The sequence below is a fragment of the Chanodichthys erythropterus genome, chromosome 21 (assembly GCF_024489055.1).
Source record: "Chanodichthys erythropterus isolate Z2021 chromosome 21, ASM2448905v1, whole genome shotgun sequence".
Taxonomy (NCBI): Eukaryota; Metazoa; Chordata; class Actinopteri; order Cypriniformes; family Xenocyprididae; genus Chanodichthys; species Chanodichthys erythropterus.
Window position 1 is genome coordinate 418,126 of NC_090241.1, and position 21,238 is coordinate 439,363.

General features: G+C 42.0%; 1 protein-coding gene across 2 annotated transcripts in view; it reads left to right on the forward strand.

The window, feature by feature from the left end:
• Positions 1-20,632, forward strand: part of zeb2b (zinc finger E-box binding homeobox 2b) — a 65,295-nt gene extending 44,663 nt beyond the window's left edge. The window contains exons 3-10 of one of the 2 annotated variants that reach the window (XM_067373174.1): positions 2,554-2,817; positions 5,400-5,468; positions 7,825-8,019; positions 8,882-9,096; positions 11,146-11,254; positions 11,433-13,423; positions 15,546-15,726; positions 18,970-20,632. In XM_067373174.1, coding sequence (XP_067229275.1) covers positions 2,554-2,817; positions 5,400-5,468; positions 7,825-8,019; positions 8,882-9,096; positions 11,146-11,254; positions 11,433-13,423; positions 15,546-15,726; positions 18,970-19,532 — 3,587 coding nt within the window. In that variant the 3' untranslated portion in view covers positions 19,533-20,632. The remainder of the gene's footprint in view (positions 1-2,553; positions 2,818-5,399; positions 5,469-7,824; positions 8,020-8,881; positions 9,097-11,145; positions 11,255-11,432; positions 13,424-15,545; positions 15,727-18,969) is intronic. The other variant, XM_067373175.1, reaches the window with a different exon arrangement.
• Positions 20,633-21,238: the final 606 nt, after the last annotated feature.

The following is a 21,238-nucleotide window of genomic DNA, read 5'->3' on the forward strand; positions in this document are numbered from 1 at the left end:
TGAGCTCGTCTCGAGGCTCATCTACAGGCCGGGCTCCAGAGAAACCCACCCTGGAGCTCTGAACGCCTCAGACTCGTGTGGATTACTGGACTGAATGAAACGTCAGAGGAAAAGAAAGCAGGATACTTTGTGTTTTTTTGGGGGGGGGCTTCACTTTGAAGCCTTTTCTTGCAGTCGACATGAGAAATAATTGGATTTTAAAGACATTTTCCAGCATGGAGCTCTTTCTTTAAGGACAAACAGGCAGAATTTATTGTTTTCTTGATGCGGGATCTCCTACTCAAACAGGTCGAGGTGAGACATATCAAACAGATTGTCATGTTTTCTTTACACAACTGATAGTTTAATTTATGCCAGATGATATTAGGTGGAAAGACATTCTCATTTTACAGAGAATTTGTTTTTGTGTTGTTTTGTATTTGTGTTCAAAGCCAACAGTACTCAAGCTTGCATCATGCAAAGTTTTATCAACCCTTCAGTCAACCGACCTTCCTAGAAACAGTTCTGTAGCTGGTTTTGACTCACTTTGAACAAGTTGCTCTCATCTATAGTCGTGTAAATGCGTGTCGTGCGCACAGAAAGCCACCGTCGGAATCAATACCGTCTCGAGCGGCCCTGCGATTATCAGCCGTAGAAATGACAGGCCTGTCTGCGAGCGGCGCGTAGGTTAAGCCCAGCATTAACGGTGACTGGGGCAATTAGGAATGTCATTTTAATTATCTGTGGCATCGGAGTGAGAGATGTTCCTTTTATTTGTTTGAAATCAAAAGCAGAGGAGCAGGTAGCATCGACGGCAGAATGGCAGCCGTAATCGCCTTTGTTCCCTTTGACACTCGCAGAAGACGCCGACGAATAGAGAGTGTCATCAGAGGACAACTTAGCCGGCAAGTAAACATTATCGCTTCTTTGTGTCTGCGCTCTGGAAACACAAAAGACTGATTAGAGATGAGGTGAGGAATCACTGTAATGGCTGCCGTGACATTAGCAGGTTGGAATTATTGTGTTGAAGAGCACAATACCGGCGTCTGTCAGCCAAACAATGCGCTCGCTCTGGAGTTTTTACTCCATCTGAAGTTCCACCCAACCCATCATTATTTATCGGCCTTTTCAAATCTTCCAGCAGCGAGTACAAAGTTGATGGATTGTGTTTTTAACTTCTCAAGATGTCATTTCTACTTTGTAGAAGCGCTCTCTCTCTCTCTCTCTCTTGCTGCTCTGTCTTTCTCTCCTTCTGTCGCTGATATTCATTTTACATAACCTGTTCATGAGCACATGCTTATTATTAGTTTTAAGAACTTATTTTAACACCCAAAGTCATTTAAAGCAGTGTCTTTATGCCATCACAATTCCCTCTGATGCGTCAGAAGTTATTTAAGTCCACGCTAAAAGTTTGGGGTCAGTAAGATTTTTCAATCTGAAAGAAGATTCTTCTGCTTTTATTTGATCAAAAATACGGTAAAACGGTGAAATATTATTGCAGTGTAAATCAGCTGTTTTCTATGTGAATATATAGTAAAGTGTCATTTATTCCTGTGATCAAAGCTGAATTTTCAGCATCATTACTCCAGTCTTCAGTGTCACATGATCCTTCAGAAATCATTCTGATATGATGATTTGAAACATTTATGATTATTATCAATGTTGAAAACAGTTCAGATTTCTGTGGAAACCGTCATACACTACCATTTCTACCATTTTTAAAGTATAATGGCAAAAATGGCAATCATTTGAAATAAATTGTGCTAGTAAATGAACTGTATTTCAGTAGCTGTGCGATGCAGCACAGAATCGTGAATTTAGGACATGGTCCTGTCCCGGACGTCAGATGTTTCTGATCTGTGTCCAGCAGGTTAAAGTGGCTCTTATTTTCGCTTTTTCTGTGGTCACGCTAGCGGAAGTCTGTGCAGAAATCTTGCGTCCGGTGGCTGAGCGTGTGAAGGCTGTTGTGAATGTAAATGTGTTGAAGGTATATCTGGACCACACATCAAGTTTGAATGTCTCACTTATTCTTTTGGCTTTTCTATTCTTATGTCTTCCCTCCCTCTTTCTCCTTCTCTTTCCGTGGGTTCTTTCTCTCACAGAGAGCATTACTCAGTCTGAACTTGCCTAAACCCTTGTGGTCACACCTCTTGAAAAGGTTTTGTTTCCCCTGTCAATTGGTATTCAGCCCAGGTCACATGCGCACACACATACACCGTTTTCATTTTAATTTGCACCTGTTGTGCAGTTGTTCAGGAGGCAAGTGCAGACCAGTGGATTAGCCAAAGATCATGTTAGGAACAGATATGCCTAGTGTAATCTTTTTGTCCACAGGGGAATGTTAAGATAGACTGTGCTGTGAGTGTGTGTGTGTGTGTGTGTGTGTGTGTGCTCGCTCTCACTAAAATTAAACAATACACAAATGAAAATAAAATCTGCATGGAAGGCCTTCCTTTATTAAGTCTTTCTTAGCTTATAATCAGTTATATCTAAAAAATGATGAGATCACGATCAGCTGATTGATAGTTTGTGTTATAATCTGTAACACTGATCATCTGTGTGTGTTTTTGACAGTGTTGGACTATGAGAACGTGGTAGAAACCGGATCAGAGACGGAAGAAGAAGACAGACTTCTGGTGTCGGAGGAGGACGGCCTGCTCAACGGGGCGGGGAGTCCGGTCAGCCTTGTCAATCATGAGTCGGTGGCCCCGCCCTCCCCGGCCCTGGGTCACACCCTGCTGAGGAAGACTTTGGATGATGAAGATGATATGAAGGACAGCGGAATAGAGAACGTTTGGAACGAGAACGAGTTGCTGAGTGCATCAGTCGACGGTACCGGTGAGCTCCGCCCTCTTCCTTTTCTAAAACACGCCCCTTCCGTTGAAGACACGCCCCTCCGCTAGATATTGCTCTCGGCTCTCTTTAATTATCGCGTGTGTTTCCGTCTGTAATCGTCGGAGCCGCATTCGGCCCGGTTTGCAGAGCATCATCGGTAATTGCAGTAATAGCAGAGCGTCCGTGTAAACGCGGCTCCCGGTTTCCTCCTGCAAGCATCATTGGTGCGGGAGGCGCAGTCAGAGACGCAGAGAGATAAATACTCTTAATGAGGGAGAGAGGTAATCATTAAGGGAGGCCAGGCTGCTGCTCAAGTCATTAAGAATCTTAAATGAAATTTTTATTTTTATGATAGCCATTTACATGTGTAATAAGAGTCAATGATTCTTAGAAGCGTATGACAGAAACATAGGAGTGTGAGAGCCCATGGAAGACAGACCATCTAAATGAGCACTTCTTCGCTATTCATTTCTGCTAATGAACTAGCTGTGCACAGAGCCGAGAGAAAGAGGGGGCGTTCGGGAGTCTAAAAATTTAATACGCCCCCGAAAAAAAGCCGGGCTTGTGGCGTTAGGAATACTACGAAGGCTGATTTTCCTTCAACAGAGCAGCCGGCTTCATTATTTACAGCCCGTCGCCGCGGAGAATCCGTGCCTTTCCGCGGGTCTCTAGTCCGGGGTTTCTCACGGTTCTTTGAACTAAAGACTGTTTGAGATGCCAAAGAAGAGCATAGAAATAGCATAAGACATTGCAAATCAAACCAAGATCCAATATATTATTATTATTATTATTGTATTATTATTTGAATTAAATTTTTACATTTTATTTTACATTTTAATAACTTTTTGTTTTCATATTTTTTATTATAATATTAAGTGTATATAGTTTTTATTCATTTTCATTTCAAATTTAGTTTTAGTTGTTACAGTACTTCAACAAAAATTACAAAATGTTAAATAATAATAATAATTTTATTTCAGTTAACTATTATTATAGAAATAGTAATAATAATAAGTTTAAGTATTTTTTATAATTTTTTTTTTTATTATTATAAGTAACAGTTTTTTATTATTTGTTTTGGTAATAACCCTGCCTCACACTCTCAATCAACCACAGTCCTGTATTTGCAATTATTTGCTGATTTATTGTTTTTGTATATATTATGTAAAGAAACTCTGATAGTCAGTGATAAAGTTGTTGTCACTATTTTCAACATGATGCCACAAATGCTGTTGATAGAGCTTAACTCCTATTGAACCCGGAACATTCCTTTAATTTGATAAACCCTCTTGGAGCCGGAATGTCTGTGATTCCGCTGTGTTGCAATTCCATGATGTGTGTGTGTGTGTGTGTTGTGATAAAAACCACGGCCATGTTTCTGCGCTGCTGGTGACGTTCATTAGCTCCAGAGGAAGAAGCCAAAGTCTCTCTCTCTTTCTCTATTTTCTGCTCTCCTTCCAAACTTGTGGGCACTTTCCTTCTGTGTTTCTGTCTTTTTTCTCGCGTTTGGTGCCGGCGTGTCTGCACTGGTACCTCAGCGCATAGCTCTGTCCTGAGATAAGCTCAGCTCGCTCTCCCTCGCTCTTTTCTTGTCTGTTTGCTCCGGTCAGTCAGATTGCTGCTCTGGTGTCGTCCTTGACTCGCTCTCATCTCCCATAATGCCCTTCACTAGTGTGTGACAGTGTTATCACTGACAGAAACTTGAAATAAATCACCTGGCTTCCTCGCCGCCCATTACTTTTTGTTTTTCCTCTCCCCTTTCTCGGACCCTCGGAGAGTCCAGACGGGAGCCGTGTGTTTTCGGAGAGCCCGTGCAGACGTGGATGTTTTGAGAGTAAACCGTAGGATGGAGTGAAATCATCGGGAGGAATAGATTCAGCACAGGTTTACTCACACACCACCTCAAAACTGATTTATCAGCCTGAGACGAGAGCTCAACTCCCTCGACTCTCCAGACTCTGTGTGTGAGGAGCGCGAGCCCACCTCCGACCGGAACGTTTGCCCTGTGAAGAATCCAAACTGTGGATTCCAGTAAAAACTCAAATATATAGTCAGTGTGTGTCAGTATTATATATGTCTGTCATCTGAGTCATTACCGGATGATCTCAGGTACCTTCATGTTTGACAGCCAGTGCAGGAACAGGTGAAAACAGAGATAGATGATGGCAGGATAATGATCCCGAAGGCAGAGAGTTCAAGTGTGTGTTTTCTGCATTTGTGTTTCTCATGATGTCAGTGGTTTAATTAGAGACTCAGTGTTTAGTTTCTGTGCCAGAGACACGGAGCAGCAGCGGATCAGTGAACTGAAGATCAGAAGACACATCCTCTCTCTCTCTCTCTCTCTCTCTCTCTGTTTGCTTGTTCAGGTGGATGGAACATTCTTGAGCTGATCTCTGAGTTTGCTCTAGCTTGTTTCCCAGCGCGCTCGGCTCGTTCCACCGCTGTGTGTGCGTGTGATTGTTGTCAGTGTAAATAAGTGGGTCGTTTTGAGTCCTGAGATGCAGAACAAGATGTTTTCCGTCCAGATGCAGTGTGTCAGTGTGCTAATAGACTCGCCTCTCTTCCTGTCTGTCTCTCGTTCACAGATGAACTGAAGGGAGACTATGACACTATGGGGCCTGATGCCACTTTGCAGCCAGTTGGGAACGGTACAGGTGAGTCACAGGAGTGTGCTGATTCACTTGACCTTTTTAAAGAGGTCATAATATTCCAACAAAGTCTTGATGTTGTTTTTGTGCTCTTCTAGATTGAATGTTGATTATTCTCCTCATATTCTCCATTGTTCAGCTCCTCTCTTCCCAGTCTGTCAGTAACGCTCTGTTTAGTTCCTGTCTCTATGAAGCCCCTCCTTCTGAAAAGCACAATGTGCTCTGATTGGTCAGCTGGAACAGTGTGTTGTGATTGGTGTTTGGGAAATGTCCCGCCCCTTACCATAACCGCCAGTTTCAACACACTACTAACTACCTCAACCAGGCCCCGCCCCTTTATTCTGCGCATTAATTATTTAAATGAGGACCATTGTGAAGAAAACTCAAGGAACGCTGACACTGATATAGAGAAGAACTGGAACTTTGCAGAGCTTTTTCATGCTCAAACAGCAACAATAAAGAAAGATGAAGATGGAAAAAAGCAGAATAGATCCTCTTTAATGGTGTTATCAGTGTTTGAAAAGCAGAACTGTATTGATATTGGCGTGTCTGTGATGCAGCATTTCATACACAAAAACTCATTGTTATTCTGAATACTCTCCACTGCTGAGAAATTCTGGAAACAAATGCACATCAACGGTGTAGTTTAACTTGATTTGAATCCACAATCTTCCAAATGATTCTGTTTGACATCATCACACACAAGGGTTTTTCTTTTTTTTATTATTATGAGAAACATTGTTAGGCCATGTTTGAGCCGTCACTGGTGATGTACTTCAGGAGGAAGGATGTGTAGTTTTAATAAAGCTTTCTAATGTTAGACACACACTCCAGAGATAAACAGCGGCCCACGATCCTCCTCTGCGGGGAGGGACGTTCTCGGCTCGAGCGACAGAAGGAAAACATTAGGATGTTGACTTTAGAGTGCTTTCTTCTGCGAGCGTGAACTTCCCCAAATCGCATTTCAGGCCAAAATCTAATTTGTGCGTAAACTCGATTTGTTTAGATCATGTAAGCCGCAAAACCCACAACAGCGAGGAGCTAAACGTGTTCATTTGTCGGGCCGCGGCGCTCACGCGTGTTCACGTGAATGATAGCGAGGCAGGTCTAGTAATGAGAGAGGAGGGAAATCATTTGCTCTGTTAAATAATGTTAAAGGGCTGCCGGCTCTCTGACATTTTCAAGACATTTTTGACAGCGACACAGTCCAGCGGCTCGACCTTTGCACAAATGAGACGATAAAATGTTTACTGTCAGACAAACCTCACCACAGAGTTTATACCTTACACAAGCTCATCCTAATTAAAAGGTAGCTTATAAAACTCAAGCCCAACATGCGCATAATATTTAACTTGTCTGACGAACGTGTCAGAGCTATTTATTCTCTGTTAGATAATATTCTGTTATATGATAACATAAAACACCTTCAGTTTCCTGTATCTGCTCTTGTAGGGAATAATTATTACTCTGCCTTTGTATCTATAGTGTACATACACTTATTTTTACAATGTGTTTTGATGCTCAGGTGATGCTTTTTCATAGCTCGGTACTGAGTTATGTTTCGGTGATTCTCCTAAAATTCCTGAGGAGAAATAAAAATGCACCCAAATAATTCACTAGTTGTCATCCAGTATAGAGCAATAAAACGAATACAGAGCAGCTCGGCTCGTTCGATGAGAGATGCTTCATACTGAGATCTTTTACTTTTGATTGCTGACTTTGATATGTTGGAAAGTCTGAGCGCAGTTGTTAAGATCTCTTCTGAAACTCTAGAAAAGACCCAAGTCTTTTTCTCAGGAATGCTACATTTGCTCTCTATTCATGTACATTGCTGTCTAGGAGAAACAGCTGAGAAATTGAAGAGATTTCATGTGTGATTTTTGTTTTTGTGGACATTTTCGTTCACTTTTTAAATGGCAAAAAAAAAATTATAATAATATAATTCATGCATCTTCACATCAAAATTTCTCTCATTTCTAAAAAGTAATTATCAGAATCTGCCCAGTTAGGAATTTGATTAGATAACCAGGAAGTGATGTTGGGATACATTGTTTCTCCTCCTTGTCTGACTGTCTCTAATACATTTAAAAGTAGAAAAAAAGGGTTTATCGTTAAAAGCTTTCCCACAATTCGAATGGTTCTCCCGTTAGATTAAGTCATATTTCTTATTTTAGTGGCCATTAGGTGGCTAGATAAGGCAGTAATTTAGACGTATCCCTCCCAGAACGTTTCTCTAATGTTCCTGCGTTCTTTTTTATCACAGCTGCTGCCGCATGTTTCTGTTACCTTTCAGTGCACCATATTTTTCACATGCAAGCAAGAATGCAGGTTATATTTAAACGCTTTCTCTCTGTGTCTCTAGTGAAGAGCGTTCACTGCGCTACTGAGTTTGAGGACTTCTTCGGGAAGCGTAAACTGGTGGACAGTGAAAGTCATGTGGTCAGCATTGCCGAATACCTCCAGAGAGGAGACACAGCCATCATCTACCCCGAGGCACCAGAGGAACTCTCCCGATCCCGCCTCGCCACGCCCGAAGCCAACGGACACGAGGAGAACGGTGAGAATGCGGGGCAGCTGTTGCTGCCGTCTGATTGGCTGGATGCCGGAGTGTTTACCTTTAGAGCGAGGTGCAGCTGTCCGAGTGGTGAAATCATAAACCCTAAATTTCCCGTCCCGAGGGGGGCAACCGGGGCATTACGGCGCATACCTCTCTTATGAAGAACGTGTGAAAAATTAGATGTGCGAGCCACCAGAAGCGATTACAACAGAGAGAACACAACTGGCCCCGAACGCCGTCAGCTATCGCACTGTGCTTCAGTTCAAACCAGTGTAAACAACGGCTTTTGGCCAGTTAGGGTTAGCAGCAGTTTATAGTCCAAAGAAGTCAAGGCTAATTCTGCGTTTACCATCAAGATATTTAGCATTGGACATCAAGTGGCGACAACAAAACTGCACAAAATATTGTTTAAATGTAATGTTACCATAAACGGCGTAGAACCATCAATGTGCAAAATATAAGAAGGTTTTTAAATTAATGTTTCTACAGGGCAGGGTGTTATTGGCCAATGCCAATCATCTTATAATTGGCCGAATATAATCCAGATTAATTGGCCTGGCTGACATATCTGTCTATCACTAGCACATTCTCATATAAAGGGTGGAAAATAGTGTGTTACATTTCTCCCATCACATAAAGCCCATGAGCAAAACTCAGCAAATCGTGTGAATTTGAGTGCACTTACTGCGTGTGTTCATGCATTGGCGCGAGTGTGTGTATGGGTGGCGGTGCCAACCTTGACGACGGCACACAGTGGAGCAGATTGTACAGATACCTCCTCATACCACCCTGGGCACAGCGCCCATTCGCTGCCATTGATTTGCTGACCTTTTGGCCCGCTGCCCCTCTCTCTCTGCTGCAGACCTGCCACCTGGAACTCCAGATGCTTTCGCCCAACTGTTGACCTGCCCCTACTGCGACCGGGGCTACAAACGCTTGACTTCCCTAAAGGAACACATCAAGTACCGGCACGAGAAAAACGAGGAGAACTTCGCCTGCCCTCTGTGTAGCTACACGTTTGGTTACCGCACTCAGCTGGAGAGACATATGGCCACACACAAGCCAGGACGAGATCAGGTGAGCCGCACTTCCTCTCTCTCGCTCTCCCTCGCTCTCCCTCGCTCTATATCTAATGTGCTGTATTTCCTCTGAGAAAAGATATCATTTTGATTGGCAATCATTATTAATTTTTCATGGCATTTTGAAGATGCAGATCTTTTAATGGTTATAGCCTTAATTGAGGTCTAAATGGTTTTTTGATGGCCTTCTCTGATATGATTCTGCAGTCTTATATTCACGATCGAATGACTATGTTAATTTCCAATTTAGAAATTGTATCCGCTCTTTAGGTTTTCTTTTTTATGTTCTTTAAGAATCAGTTTCTCCGCAGTGACAGAGTAACACATCATAATTTCCATGTGCGTAAATGATAAATGTAAGTCAAGCGTTTTATCTCGTAACAATCTGTTGCAGCATTATTTACACACATTTTATGAGTCGTTATGGCTGTCGTGTCAAACATAAGATGCATTCCCCCGTGTAAACAGGTAGATACGCTGGGTGTAGATAAAGCAGGTCTATGTAAAACAATCTCTTTGTGGATCTCTCCAGAGACTAAGCCACTTAAAAGTTATCTTCACAACTCAAAGCGTAGTGTGACATCAGAACCGCTCCTGTAATCATCCGAGATGAGGTGCAGCAGCTCTTTTATCTCTCAGACATGACGTTCTTACTAGAACAGAATGATTTGATACACGATGAGCTGCCAACTTCTTCACCTGATGCCACGGGCCGCTCAAAACATGAACAGATGGCCCATTCTGCACCCGTGACCTCTCTAATCCACAAATTACTTCCTATTTGTTGGTCTTTGTTTGTGTGCTTCGTCTTGAAAGACTTTCCTGTTGAAAATCTGCCGTTGTCTAAAACTCTGAAAGCCAGTGAAATCGGTCCGTGATGTTCAGGAGATACAGTCGAGCGCTCTACGTGTGTACGTGCGATAAAGCTGACTCTTACTCGCTAAGCACAATAGTATGCAAATACCCAATCAAATGCTCCGCCCACATCGTGCTTGACACACTTAGCGCGAGAGTATCACACCGGGTGGAAAAATCCCTCTCCTCTCGCTGCTGCCAGTCACAATTAAACCGACAGAGTGACTGTATCATATCGAGGGCGATGGCAGGACTAAAACCTGCCTCCATCCTCAGAGGGAAGGTGGGGGGCGTAAAGCAGCTGTTGCTGTTTGTTTATGCGACTCAGCAACATATGAGCGAATGGTGGGGTCCCTCCCCGCCGTGGGCCGCACGGCTCCCCGCTTGATGTTTGAAGGTTGCCGCTGTTTGAACAATCCTCCCTGTGTCCTGTGCTTTATGCCATCTGTCTCCAGCGGAATGCGGGCCTCTCTCTCCCCACCAGTTGTCGGAGCCGATCATGGGCGGCGCTCACAGGCCTTTTGTGTTCCTCTGCCCGTTCGACATACTCACCTCCCACTCTGAATTAATTGTGCTCGCTTGGTGCGCTCTCTGCTTCTCCGCACTGACGCCCGTATTGTTGTTGTTGTTACTGTTATTATATTTTGATTTTCGAGGCTCTGCTTTGAATTGCAAATGCGAGAGGTGCAGCGCTCATGTTCTACCTTTGAACAGCAAATGAAGTGCCTGCCTACAAGCCGCATTCACGCATTATTAAAGAGACGTTTGAAGCCTTTAAACAGTCTACAAATTTGAGTCCAATTATGAAATTGCAACATTTATGTGAGCCCACCTTTTTGCGTAATGAACTCTTTGCTCAGGTATCTGAAGGATGTGTTGGTTAAATATGCAAGATTTATTTGGAACGATTATGCTAAATTAGATGAAGTGGATCATTTCTGCTTCCCTAATGAGGAAAAAAGTCTTGAAAACAGGATTCTTTTTGTTCTTTTTTTCGCTGCCAATGCAGCGTTTCTGGCTCTAGAGTCAGGAAATGAAAAGGTATGAATCCGTCTGTTATCGCTGCTCAAATGCACCCAACCCAACGGGAGCCATTTGGCCCGTCATGAAATTATTCACTGAAATCTTGCCTGTTGTGTGTGACTGTGTGTTTGTGCAAGAGAAGCTCATGTGAATATTTTCTCATCCACAGCACCAGATTCTCAACCAGGGCTCTGGCAACCGCAAGTTCAAATGCACTGAATGTGGCAAGGCCTTCAAATACAAACACCATCTAAAGGAGCACCTGCGGATACACAGTGGTACGTCCTTTTCTTTCTTTCATTACCCGTTAGCCTTAGTTCAGAATGTTTCTGATTCTGCTTCAGAATGAATTGGTTCTCCCAGCCAACTCTTCACGAGAAGTTTTATTGGATGACAAGAGGGTACATGCTCATTACTTCTTGATGTGATCAAATTCTTTGTCTCTCTTCACTGTAGGTGAGAAGCCATACGAATGTCCAAACTGTAAGAAGAGATTCTCACACTCCGGGTCCTACAGTTCACACATAAGCAGCAAGAAATGCATCGGACTGATCGCCATCAACGGCAGAGTGAGGAACAACCTGAAGACGGGTTCATCTCCAACCTCTGCGTCCTCCTCCCCTACGAACACTGCCATTTCACAGCTACGACACAAACTGGAGAATGGCAAACCACTCGGCCTGCAAGACCAGTCCAACCACCTCAACATCAAATCTGAACCACTGGACTTCAACGACTATAAGCTGATGATGGCCTCCCATGGCTACGGTACGGGCAGCCCTTTCCTGAATGGTGGTGTTAGGGGAGGCAGCCCACTGGGTTTTCATAACTCCCAGAGTCCCCTTCAGCACCTGGGAATGGGTATGGAGGCGCAAATGCTGGGATACCCATCACTGGGAAACAACCTGAGCGAGGTACAGAAGGTCCTGCAGATCGTGGACAACACAGTTTGTCGACAAAAGATGGACTGCAAGCCAGAGGAGATCTCCAAGTTGAAGGCGTACATGAAGGAGTTGGGTTCCCACATAGAGGAACAGAAGCAAGGACTCACCTCTCCCGGGGGACCCCAGAACTCTCTTCCACTCATCAGCCACAACGGCGCCACCAAGAGCATCATAGACTACACGCTTGAGAAGGTCAACGAAGCCAAAGCCTGCCTTCAGAGCTTGACTACGGACTCTAAGAGGCAAATTAGCAATATCAAGAAAGAGAAGGCAAATCATATGTTAGATATAGGTATAGAGGACAAGACGCATGAGAACAATAATCTAATGTTTACACCGTTTTCCTGCCAGTATTGCAAAGAGACTTTTCCCGGTCCCATTCCCCTGCACCAGCACGAGCGTTACCTTTGCAAGATGAACGAGGAGATAAAGGCAGTGCTTCAGCCCGCTCAGAACGCCACGACCAACAAAGCCGGCTTTTTCGCTGAGAAACATGGCCTTTTGCACCCCTCCGTCATCCCTGATAAGGGCGTCAACGGCCCTATCAGCCCCTACAAGGACCACATGTCAGTGCTGAAAGCTTATTTCGCCATGAACATGGACCCCAACTCGGAAGAACTACTGAAAATCTCCATAGCGGTCGGCCTTCCACAGGAGTTCGTGAAAGAGTGGTTTGAGCAGAGGAAAGTCTTTCAGTATGCTAATTCCAGGACTCCTCCTTTAGACAGGAACCACGTGGAGTCCGGTCATCCTCACACACCCACTAAAGACTCTTTAGGAATTCGCTCTCCAGTGTCCCTGGTCAAAGGTACTGACCGTATCACACCCCCCTCCATCCCTGAGCTTCATAACAACATTAACAACTGCGACACCCCACTCAGGCTCTCCAAAAACTCCCAGTTCTCCAACCACAAGCAGCTGGGGGATAAGCTGGACCACTCCAGAAGCAACACCCCATCTCCCCTTAACTTGTCGTCCGCCTCCTCCAAAAACTCCCACACTAGCTCTTACACACCCAACAGCTTCACCTCCGAGGACCTGCAGGCCGAACCTCTTGACCTCTCGTTGCCAAAGCTCATGAAGGAGCCAAAGCACATCTTGACTGTGAAAAGCCGACCCAAGCTCAGCAGCACCCCTACTGACCATAACCACGTGGTGACGCCCCGCGAGCATGCAGACGAGCCGCTCAACTTGGCTTATCTCTCTAAGAAGGAGTTTGGCAGCCCCAATGCAAACAGCAACCTGGACAAAAGCTCGAGCCCCTTGTTTGGTCTGAACCCCTTCGCTGCCAAACCCCTGTACACCTCCTTGCCGCCCCAAAGCGCATTTCCACCCCCTACGTTCATGCCGCCGGTGCAAGCCAGTCTCCCGGGGCTGAGACCCTACCCCAGCCTCGACCAGATAAGCTTCTTGCCGCACATGGCCTACACGTACGCGGCAGGGGCGGCCAGCTTTGCCGAGATGCAGCAGAGGAGAAAATACCAGCGGAAGCCAGGGTTCCAGGTAAATAACGGACTCTCTCTTTCATAAACCCTCAGGCCTTGTGTTTCTTTTTTCTAGCCCTCTGGTGAGTGGCGCTCGGCTTCATTCAGACACTAATTAAAAGCCACTCAGAGAGAGAGAGAGAGAGGGGAGCTCACCTCACGCCCAGCGGCAGATGAGGCGGTGAGAGAGATCCGTGGTTTCTGTGGTAGATGTCAATGCCTCTAGTGCCGTACGCCGGATCTTTTAGCGGTGATGGTTAATGTTGCCAGCCCTCGAGTGGCTCGTTCAAGATACAGAGAGCAGGAAACGTCAAAGAGGCAGGTGTTCGGAGGACTAGTGTAGATACGCCTGTGGCACTGCTGCTCTTTTTCCCATTTCAGGTGTGAGACAAATTAGAGACATTGAGAGTCAGTCAACCTAAGACATATCTCTTTATTCCTACCCCCTTTTTTCATTTTGCTCCTTTTCCTCCTCTATATTTCTACAGCAAGAAAAGCTCAAATGAGTTTGAGCATAAAGATTAATAATGCACACTCCCCATGTTCATTACAGCTCAGCGCTGAGGGCTGTTTAACATCGGGGAAACCATTCTGATAAAAAAGTATTAATAATGTTTCCTATTCTAAGTTATTAAATTAGATTTTAAAAATACAGCTAAGGGCATTTAGCTCAAATTGATTGCGGAACGATAGCGCAGAGCTTTTTAAAAGAGAGTGCGCGGAAGTATTGTCAGTCCAGAGCCGGCTGTCCTTAATGAGGGCATCGTCGCTGCAGTTTTGGCCATTTCGTGCCCCTCTTGATTTAATCATTACCGTTTGAAATTAGAGGACTGTGGCAATATTCCCTACTAAGACTCTCTTCTTATTATTAGCTTCTAATGTAATAATATTTTTTCCCCATTAATTTAAGTTTAAGCCTATCGGGGTAATCTCTGCTCAGATAAATACTGCGCTAACACCCTTTCATGTATGAAATTAAACCAAATTTGAATGCAAATATATGGAATAAGGTGTGATTAAGAAGAGAGAAAGGCCTCATTTGCAATATCCTGCCTTTACATGTTTTTTTTTTTTTTTTCTTTTCTTTGCTTTTTTCAGGTCACAAACATTTCAATGTTTAATTTTTAAGACTACTACCCTAGTTTTAGCTGAGAAATGCATATCATTCATATGTTAAATACACTCTAAAAAATGCTGGGTTAAAAACAACCCAAGTTGGGTTGAAAATGGACAAACCCAGCAATTGGGTTGTTTTAACCCAGCGGAAGGGTTAAATGTTTGCCCAACCTGCTGGGTAGTTTTATTTAACTCAACTATTGTTTAAAAATTACTATATTGCTTAAAATTAACCCAAAGTATGTTGGAAATGAACATTTATTAATGTTCAATGAATAATTATTAAACCATAAACATTTATTAAATTGCTTATTAATAAATTTATATTAATAAAATATTAAAGCTTTTTAATAAACATTCACCTTTTGTCTATTATTGTTGTCTCTAATTGCATCTGGTTTTTAATTTCCCAACTATTTTGGGTTCATTTTAAGATAGCCATATAGCAATTTTTAAATAATAGTTGTTTTAAATAAAAATAGCAGGTTGGGCAAACATTTAACCCAACTACTGGGTTTGTCCATTTTCAACCCAACTTGGGTTGTTTTTAACCCAGCATTTTTTAGAGTGTATTAATCATTTTATGCAAAAATATATATATATGAATAAAAGATGAAACAAGTAAGTTCTCTGTTGATCTGTTCTATTGTTTAAAAATTGTTTATTTTATTTTGGCATATAATAGATTTCCAGAAAAATATTACTGTTTAATATGAACAGTTTTCATTAGAAATAATCATTAAAAATACAAATAAATTATATAATTCGATCCTTTTGTATTATATTATATTATATTATATTATATTATATTATATTATATTATATTATATTATATTATATTATATTATATTATATTATATTATATTATATTATATTATATTATATTTCATGTTTGTTGTATTTTGCGTATGCTTATTTGTGATTGCTATTTTTATTATTGTTGCACCATAGATTGAACCGTATTGTGTGATGACGATAGCAGTAATAATGAACTCAAGGCGCTGACGATCGTTGTCTCTTTCCAGAGCGAGCTTCTTGACGGGCCGGCAGATTATCTGAGCAGTCTAGATGATATGGCCGACCCTGAGGCCTGTCTGTCCAGGAAGAAGATTAAGAAAACAGAAAGTGGTATGTACGCGTGTGACCTTTGCGACAAAACATTCCAGAAGAGCAGTTCCCTCCTCAGACACAAATATGAACACACAGGTATATATACTGTTCTAGACACCATCATTTAATAACTGTCTGTCTAACTCCAGAATATTCACGCTGCTTCTTGTTTTCTTTCTTTCGCTCTGTCTTTTTTCCACTACCTTAATCATGTTTTATTTTTTCCCTTTTTAAGTAAAAACTAACATGTTTCTCTCCTGTTGACAGTCAGTGAGAGTATTTGTAAATGTAATTAATGTGGCAAAACATGACACTGACTTTACACTAAATTAACATAATTTAATAATAAAACAAAATTATACAGTTAGAAAAAACAAACAAAGAACAAAAAGCTGGACTGAATAATCTCTGGAATTGAAGCTGGTTGAATGTCTGGGAGTCAAACGAGAGCAAAACCTTTGACATTTCCACTGTCAGTAGAGGCTACATTCACAACACACTTTTCTTTTCCCCATGACACGATGTTTGGATGGCTGTATGAACAGGAAAAATTGCATTCCATGTGTGGAATAAATTGGTAGTGTTTTTGCAAAATGACTTTGATTAAAAAAAAAAAAAAATGTTTTTTTTGTCAGTCTAACTTGACACATATACTCGTGTACTTGATTTACACAACATCAATACAATAATTTACAAATGTATGCACTATGTTAAGTATTACACAGAAAAGTGCAACAATAAATTTGTTTAAATATATATTTTACATTAGGTCTCTACAGTGGCAGCAGAATACACAGATTTGTGCAGTAGATCAGGATTGGGCGCTTTGGTTTGCGGTGTGAATGTAGCCTGACACCACGTCTACATCAAACGTGACTGATACAGCAATCTTTTCTCATTCAAAATGCATATTTTCCAAATGTAAATTATTTTCAACAGAAATCCATTTGTATGAAAACTGATTTTCTCTTGGGTTATCTTAAAAAAAAATGCTGTAGATCTGGTGTTACAGTCACAATCTCTTCCAGAGATCGGCCAGTGTGAATAAAAGAGTGAAATATAAGTGCATTAGAGGAGGAGAGTAACTGCACACACACACACACACACACACACACACAGTTTCTTTCTCTTGCATCACCGTTTACAGTCAGTCTGGAAGGACATGGGAATGAATCCATTGACGTGAATACATCTGTTTCCTCTCTCTCTCTCTCTCTCTCTCTCTCTCTCTGCGAGTGGGTGATCATGTTTTACGGCGGTGCGTTCCTGTGCTGTTTGCGGTCAGCTCTTGTCCAGCTGCGTGTGTCGCAGTGCAAATGTGAGGTTCAGACTGGGCGATATAGCTAAAACAATTATATTGCAGTATTTTTCTGCCTTTGATGATATTCAATATGCATTTTGATATTTAAGTATTTGCTTTTTCTTTTTATTAATTCAATCAGAGGAAGCGTCATAAAAGGATACATTGGAAATGTTTAATGCAAGCAGTAAATTCCTGAAAATCTAGTCAAAATAATCAAGGCATGTTTTCACTAAACACAGGCAAGAACTAAATTTCACTTTCATTTATATACATTAATATAACAATTCATAAAAATAATTAACCATTTTAATATATGAAAAATTCAAATTCATAGAAATAATGTATATTTCATATATTTAAAGAAATGTAATGTTCAATTAGGAAGTGCATTAAAATATACACAATGTTTATATCGCCTGAAAAGTCATTTCACTGCAAAAAATGACGTTTTCCTTTGATTTGAGATATTTTATCTGACCACATTAGTTCTTGTTTTAAGCACAAACAAGTATTTTATTTTTTTCCAGAAAAAAATGATATCTTAGTATCTTCAGTCATTTTGCTTCAGTAAATGTATCTTGATTTAAGAATATTTGTGCTGAAAACACTATTTTGCAGTGAACTGTCACATTGTTTCAGAAGATTTGCTCCATTTTTTAAATATTTTCCCTGTATTTGGTTTAATGCTCCAAAAAAAAAAAAAAAAAAAACAATGAAAAGAAATAAATCCGAAAATTAAAATTCACTCATAATAATTAACCTGTATGACTTTATTTCAGAAATTCCTCAAAACATGATCAAATCAATTCTTAACACTCTTAAATCAACACATTTATTTGAAAAGCAAAATGACTTAGGATGTTAAGTCTTGATTTCTGAAAAGAATGATCAAAATTAAATGACTTTACACAAATATCTGCCAATGAGGTCAGAAGAATACTTCCCTTTAAATGAAGTTTCTTTTTCTGACCCCAGTGACAGATATTTCCTCTTCTTTTCAGCACAAAGTGTTTTTTCCCCCTTAGAAAACAAGACTTAATATCCAAAGTCCGAAATTTTTTCGCAGTGCACAAATACTGAATATATCGGCCATGACTAGTTCAGACACACCGCCTCGACATGCACATCTTCAGAAATTAATCATTTACCACTACAGCTGATTTTCAGTGGCATTTTTCCCAGTTTCTACCCGTACAGAAACACAGAGCGTAGTGCATGTTGAATGTGAATCAATTAAAAATAAAAAATAGATTAGTATGAATAGTTATAGATGTTATTTTTTACAATCAAGTTAAACAAAAAAAGCAAAAGTAGCTGTAAAAGATGCAGAAATATTCCAGCACGTAAACATTCAGCTAAAATGCATTTTATTCAGTCCAGTCATCATGTTGATTTATACTGTTTTCCATCACAGAAATCTCTTCGTATGATCACAGACGGGTCACTACAGCGTCCACAGAGACTCTCCGCTGGCCCGAAGACAATATGATGAAACACATCAAATATTATTAAAAAAAAAAACATATCTTTTTATCACTTTTAGCCTCGAGCAAGCGTTCATTTCTGACCGCGGTGTCTCCCCTCGCTCTTTCCCTCTTTCCTTCACACCGTATCTCTCTCTCTTCTCAGCTCTTTCCTCATGACGTCAGGTCGTGACACGTCACCCGCGCCGTCTCCGAGATATAAGAGTTACGCGGCAGGAAACCGCGTCTGTTTGTTTGTTCCTGCGCCGCGGCTCTGTGTTTGTTTGGTTTGCGATGGTTTATTTATGTTGCAGTGTTGTAGCGCCGCGGCCCTGCGCCGCTTCACGCTTCACTTCTGTGAGGGAATGTTACAGAGTAAATACACAGAGACGGCAGCGCGTCGAGCAGAACTGCAACCAGAGAAGGCAAACATTCATAACACTGAACTGCATCGGATTATTTTGGCTTGTTTTTCATCTGAGCCGTTTATTTGATGTTTGTTTGGGCTGGTGCGAGGACGCGTGTGTGTGCGCCGACTCACGCCGCGTGTTCTGTCGTTGTGTGTCTCCGCAGGTAAACGGCCGCACCAGTGTCAGATCTGCAAGAAAGCCTTCAAACACAAGCACCACCTGATCGAACACAGCCGCCTGCACTCCGGAGAGAAGCCCTACCAGTGCGACAAGTGCGGCAAGCGCTTCTCGCACTCGGGCTCGTACTCGCAGCACATGAACCACAGATACTCGTACTGCAAGAGGGAGGCCGAGGAGCGGGAGGCGGCCGAGCGGGAAGCCCGGGAAAAGGGTCACCTGGAGCCCACGGAGCTGCTGCTGAACCGGGCCTACCTGCAGGGCATCGCTCCGCCCGGATACCCGGAGCACCCGGAGAGAGAGCCCATCCTCCGGGACGGCCTGAACGGGAGCATACGGGAGCGTCTGAAGGAGGTGGAGGGAGCGTTCGTGAAGATGGGCCGGCGGGACGACGAGTTCGAGGAGGAGGAAGAGGAGAGCGAAAACAAAAGCATGGACACGGACGCCGACACCATGAGGGACGAGGAGGAGAACGGCGAGCACTCCATGGACGAGAGCTCCGTGGACGGGAAGACCGAATCCAAGTCGGATCACGAGGACGGCGTGTAGTTCGGGGGACGGGTGTGTACCAAGCTGCATTATGCAAAAATGAAGAAGAAGAAGAAGAAGAAAAAAAGGAAAATAAAATAAATGAAGTTTTAAAAATTGTACAGTATTAAGGCCTAAAATATGTGTGGTGCTACCATCCTAAAATCATGTGTTCCATAGTATTTATAGCACAAAAAACTAGTAACTTGTACAAAAATTGCACTCTGCTTCTATAATCACTACGAGAAGGATGAAATTATTTGCCATGTATATTTATACAGTGTTAAAAAAGCGGTTTCTGCCCTCGCCACACACTCTTTTAGGCCTGGTCACCTGATCACGTGAAGGACCGTGACAGTATTCCGTTTGTTGGAGTCTTAAAGAGACTGTTTGGAGAGAGAACGGAGGGACGAAGCCTTCGGAAGGTTGTTGCCTTATATGCAAACCTGTTAATCAGCGCGTTTCAAAAGTGCCAACCCTGTTCAGTGTTAGAGGAGAGCGGCTCTCCCTCTCTCCGGACGAATCCGACGCTCAGCACGTTCGCTCCGTTCGCACAGCAGCTCTTTCGTTTACAACGACCTTTGTGCAATTTCGTTCTCAGTATTACACCAAACCGGTTTGCAATGACAGAATTGCATCCTTTTATTTGTAGGTTTAAATAACATCTTATTTATGTGGCCCATTTTGTATCTCCTGATTTTATTTATTTCATACTGTACAGTACAGTATTATAGTTCTTCAATAAATAGATCTATTTTAGTAAAATGGAACCTGGAGTTGATGAGAGCATTTATTGTGTTTAAAACATTAATTGTGAAATGCAAATTTCATTTTTGTTTTTTGTTTTTTTGTTTTTTTTGTTTTTCTCTTTTATTTTCCAGTTACTGGAAATTCCAAAATTTGGGAACTTTTGATACAATCTTGTGAGAACACTGTATTTTCAACTGCGAAACAGAAAAGAGATCCACTTTCATGTGTTTTTGAAGTGGAATAGGGACAGTTGAAATTAATGTATGATATCATGACTGAAAACACACCAATCTTTCCTGAAATGTCTTTGTAAGAGTATTATGGACTTTTTAATTTGTAATTTCTCTTGGAAATGACCATGCTCAAATAAAAGTAGCCAAATTAAAGAACTTTTCAAGAACGAGTGTGTGTGAGTGTGAGCAGATGGATTGAAGCGTGGTCCGTATATTCATGTGTTTTTGTTTTAGAGGACACCATTATAATCTCGCCGCTTTGACTCCGTGAGCGCGGCGGAAATTTCACCTTCCAAAGGTGATTCACAGGCTCCGTCATTAGATATTCCTGCAACTTCACAGCCGCTGAAGGCCGGGCAGGTTTTCAATGAACTCTTCAAATAAAGAGCAGAGAACCTGTCGAACAAAGAGAGAGAGAGAGAGAAAGAGAGAGCTTAAAGTGTCTTGAGCGTTCCTACAGCATATGCATATGAAAGAACAGATCAAACACTCTCTCACACACACACACACACACACACACTGAAGACGATCCATATCTCTCTCCTGACCGCACCTGATCAATTGAGTTTGCAAATGACAAAAAGGACTAAAAAGTCTGCTGAAGATGAAGATGCCACATCACAACGGCTTTCATCTCTTCAGGTTTCACTTTCTGCTCTTTATTGACTGTTTTTACAATGTTGAAAAACGCTTGAGATTTAAACAGAGAGAAAACTGGTTAATTCAAATAATAATAATAATAAT